The sequence below is a fragment of the Montipora foliosa genome, chromosome 1 (genome assembly GCF_036669935.1).
Source record: "Montipora foliosa isolate CH-2021 chromosome 1, ASM3666993v2, whole genome shotgun sequence".
NCBI lineage: Eukaryota > Metazoa > Cnidaria > Anthozoa > Scleractinia > Acroporidae > Montipora > Montipora foliosa.
Window position 1 is genome coordinate 19613000 of NC_090869.1, and position 5000 is coordinate 19617999.

Genomic DNA, 5000 nt, shown 5'->3' on the forward strand with positions numbered 1-5000 from the left:
ATGAGGTTGGATTACATGAGCCATTGTGGACCTAATTTGCAGAGATCATAAATCATTGTGAAATTGTGAAGTTTATCAAGTGACAAATAAAGATTTCTCTGCGATGTCTTGATGTTGTCATTGCTTTTGTTAACACATGAACTGAAATTCAGTGCATTTGACGCTGCTTTACTGACACTTATCCTGGTGAATGAGACAGCCCAGCTAGTAAACCCAGATGACCGGCCAGGCTAATGTTAAAAATACATGTAGGGGCCCTTATTGTTATCACAAAATACAATTGCAAGTTACCCACTGACAGTCCAGTCACACACGTAGCAGCACACCAATAAAACGATACAATTATTGTTGCTTTAGTTTAACCCATTCACACCTCAAACGTCCTAGAACACCCCCATTGACGAGTAAAATTGTCTGGCATTAGACAGAGTAAAATCTAAGTGTCGCTCTCAGGGGTCAATGGGTTAACTCATTGACCCCTGAGAGTGAGACTTCATAGATTTTACTCTGTCTAACGCCAGACAATTTTACTCATCAATGGGGGGGCGTCCTAAGGCGTTTGAAGGGTGAATGGGTTAACCTAACATTTATTTCTATTGAAAGGTCTTACTGTAGTTCATAATGGTAAATCATATGGAATTTCATCAATTTATTGGAAACGAGCAAGTAGAAACACTGCTCTGCTTGCAATACCTGTTAGCTTTTTCTGCAAACTGGATGATGTCTTGTACTGTCCTATCTCCTTCATATGTAATGACCCGTTTTCCTTTAACACTGTTAAGGTGAAATTAAGTAGCATTGAGCATAACTATGAAAAATAAAATCTTGAAGCAACACTCCTACAGCAAAAGAGGTAACTTTAAAGGAAAAGTAATTATCCTTTACCATCCTTTAATGCATAAATACTGTGACTTACAATTTTATTGTAGGAAATCCTCTGACACCAAAGTCTCTAGATACACCTAACATAAAAGCAATGACAATAATAATAGACAAACCAAATGTTTAAAGCAACCAGTAGAGCTCCAAGTCAGGATTACCATTCAAGTTCCAAAACAGGTGACTCAACCTTTTGGTTGCCAGTTCCCAGTCGCTGAATTTGGCTACATTTTCGTGACACAGCCCTTTTCCGGTGCATGTGCATCTTCATACAAATTCAAGCCCCTTAAGCATGACAATGCCGCAAAAAATGACTCTTTCCTTTTCTTTTCCAATTGCAATGCCTAGTCTTGTTTAACGTGTTTGCCAGTTCAGTTACTGTAACAAATTAGTATAGGTTATCACATGATTTCAAGTGCAATTTGAAATAAATAAGCATGAGTAAATTTTTTCAAAGACGTCCAAAATTGCACCAGCCCGTAGGGTGAGTGCAATTTGTAGTCTTCGAAAAGTGCTTATTAATTCCAAATTGTATGAGAAAAATCTTATTAATAATATACATGAAAAAATTTCAGATGGTTAAGTAGAAGAAACCCACACATATATCACGCAATCAGGGAAAAATTGCACCATAAAGTGCGCCATCCAGCTTGATTTGAAAACAAAAGATTTGATTGGTTCTGACCAAATCCTATTGCTTATTAGCCAATCATAATCCAGAATTTTGATGTGTAATTTGCACTAGTACTGGTATCACATTTTATGCACTGGTGTGTTACACTTTTTGCGCTGTGTTACATTTGAACTGCACTGATCTCAGCCAATCACAATCAAGTAACTTTTTTCATGTATATTATTCATAAACTAAGTAAAGTACTGTTGCTTTTAAAAAAGTTACTGATGTTGATGCGGCTTGAACAAAGACACTATATACTCACCACTGAAAACTATGATTGTTGAAAACCCATATAGAGAACCTGTTTAGTATTTTCAAACCTTAGCTCTCAGCTGATGGAGTCCAGGGCGACACTTTTGAGAGAGCTTCTTGTAAGTTTAGTTTTTGTACTAATTGGTATTTTTTAGCTTGAGGAAAATTCTTTGTAGATTGCTTAACCAGATCAATGGCACTGAAATGAGTAGTTTCCTCCTTTTTACTTTAATATGCAATGTGTATTTAGAATGACATCTATTGAAAATACCTTTGGTGTTTTATTCGACATGATTTTCACTACCGGTAAGCCTTAAAGTGCCCCTGTGACCAAAAAAATCAGTTCTTATTTTTCTTTTCAAAGCTATGTTAACTGAACACTAAGCAAACAAAGTTTTAAGACTTGATTTAAAAAAGACACCACTTTATTTCAACTGGAATTTTGCTATTTAATTAACTCATTGACTCCCGGGGGTTCCCCATTGATGAGTAAAATCGTCTGGCATTAGACAGAGTAAAATACTAAGTATGCCGGGTTCAGGGTTTTACCGGTCTGCCATTAATAACTTGAAGGTCTTGAGAGAGCTGGAACAAGGAGAAAATGATGTCAAAGGCTCATTAGTTTCAGAATGCAATGCATGTTTATGCCACAGAATTAATATGCGGCACGGGAGGTTTGGGCTTTCCGACTTCTAAAATCACGTTTTGTATGTAATATTATAATAAGCTGCATTCAAACACTGAAATTTTAAGCTAGTGAGCCTTTGATGTCACTTTTCCCTGGATCCAACCCTCTGAGGTCCAATCGGTCAGTTTTGAATATACATGTAAGTAACAGTACTGGCAGACCGTGAAAGCCAAAACTTACACTCAAAATAAATGGCCTTTGGATAAAAATCAAAGCTCAAAATTTTGCCAGTCAGGTGTCAAGCAAACACACTTTCAAAATCTGAAGAAAAAAGGAGTGATTTTTTTTAATCACAGGGGCACTTTAAACAATTTCAAGTAATAAACATCTTTTAACTCAGGTCAGGGCCACGCAATCAAAACAGGTAGAGAAAATACTATAATTTTGATCTTTTTTTAATCAAACGATGGTCCTTTTCACAAGCAATCTGGAAATACTTTTGAAGAGCTTTGGCACATTTAATTTTTTGAAATTTCATAGATTTAAAAAAATTACAAAATTAAGTCAAGGATACTTAAATAAGTAAATGCTCTTCAATTCATGTAAATATATCTCTCAGTACCTGAAAATCTAGTAGCATCTAGTTTTGCAACTCTGATGGTAGATCCATGAAGATGTCGGCCAACTTCCATCCAAACAGGCTCAAGTTTTTTGCAATATCCACACCATGGTGCATAAAACTAAAAAAAGAAAGGAGTTTTTTGTAGATTAACCCATTGACTACAGATCTACTTATTCAGTAGGACTAAAACTGCTGGACAGGTTTAATGATGCTTTGTCTTGACCACCTAAGTTTTGATGTCCCTCGTGGAAGCAGAAAACTTAATTTACAATACCAACTGAAGGAAGAATCACATACATGTAATCCAAGCTGGTCTGACTTAAAGTAATGGCTTGCCAGCATTAAAACTCTTTCCGGATTCTAAATTTCAAAACGTTCCCATTAAGTTATTATTATTATTACTATTATTGTTATTATAATTATTATTAGTATACATACACAGGTGATTATACAAAATCGCACGCTCTCATTGGCTCGCTATCTCGGATTATCAGCCGATAATCACCACGAGGGACAAAATGGCTGCCAGTAGTCGTTTTGCCACTGTAAGTGAAGATGATTTCGCATCGAAATGTTTTTTTTCCTCTTTTTGAAATAATCACCTGTGTATTTATACTAAAACAATATTATTCGCCTCAGGCTCAGTGATTATCGGTGAATAGAGCCTTTGGGGAATAATTGTTAATTATTATTATTTTTAATTTATTTTATTATTTTCATTTCAAATTCAAACAATATAGCCTATAATTGAGGGACCACCAAGAATTTTGTTGGCCCCTTTCACAACTTCGTTTTTATTCACTTTTCGGATTATTGTCTCACTGTCCATTAAAATTGTCTTTAATGTCACTGTTCCTTGGTATTAACATAGTTAGCTTTTAATGCATAGCGTAAGGGACAACAGACGTATTGGCGTTTTTGAGGGGAACACTGCCTTGTGACTGGTTAGCCTATGCGACTTCCGGATTGCGTGATATAGAACAACCTCACTTATCTCCCCAGCACTACAAGCTGATTGGTAAACAACACGTACTGGACCGGACAAGAGTATTGGTTAGCGAGCAATGTACAAAGGCAAATGAGCCAACAAGCTTGGGGAAAGTCGCTGCGCAGACTTAACCGCACCTCGCAAGAGTGACCCAATTTTAATGAAGGCAAAGCAATAAACCCAACCCATCTCCAAGGGAGGGAGGGAAAAAAACTTTAACAAATGCAAACAGCTAGTTGGTTTACTATATAGAAGACAAACTGCCAAGTGAACCTTGGACGGCTAACTGAGGCTTTTATAGCTAGAGCCCGTCTATTAAAGTAGCCAGTTGTACAGCTTCTACTATGAGCAGGTAGGCATTACACATGCTCTTTAATATTTATGAATAAGGCCTTAACAGATTTGGCCAATGCAGGTGTACGTTATAAACTGAGATCTAGGAACAAAGTCTTTATGTCCGCATTTTATTTACAACAAGACCATTGATTTTATGACCTTGAACGACCTACTACAATGAACACGAAGATAACTAACGCGACATGAATAGCCCCTTTTAGTATGGTCACGTTCCACTAACCGTATTTTACTGATGGAGCAGTAAAATCTCATTTATCACAAGAGGCACAACTCTGACTTTGAAACCAGGTCTTCGCTCTCTACGTTCAAATGCAAGCTGTCTGTAATTTGTTTTTTCCTCAATTCTCTCTTCTTTTTTTTTCTTGTGGGCACACCATATCACATATCCAGATACTCATTCTTTTCTTTTTCTTCACGTATCAAATCTGGTCTTCTAGATGTTGTCGTCTTTCTCAAATTAAACTCAAAGTCCCACACCAGCTTTGCTTGAGAATTCTCCGAAACATGTCCCCTTGTCCATTTTTCCTGGTACCATTTCACATTCATATCTAACAAGTTGTGTTCCTTTGCCCAGGAAACGGCCATTACCATTAGCGCT

The 5000-nt window shown here is 36.8% G+C and overlaps 1 protein-coding gene across 2 annotated transcripts in view; it reads right to left on the minus strand.

The window, feature by feature from the left end:
* LOC137992266 (protein disulfide-isomerase TMX3-like) overlaps positions 1 to 5000 on the minus strand; it is a 21819-nt gene that overhangs the window by 11060 nt on the left and 5759 nt on the right. For both annotated transcript variants that reach the window (XM_068837515.1, XM_068837508.1), the window contains exons 4-6: positions 3058 to 3175; positions 917 to 962; positions 694 to 774 (exon numbers count right to left, since the gene is read on the minus strand). In XM_068837515.1, coding sequence (XP_068693616.1) covers positions 694 to 774; positions 917 to 962; positions 3058 to 3175 — 245 coding nt within the window. The remainder of the gene's footprint in view (positions 1 to 693; positions 775 to 916; positions 963 to 3057; positions 3176 to 5000) is intronic.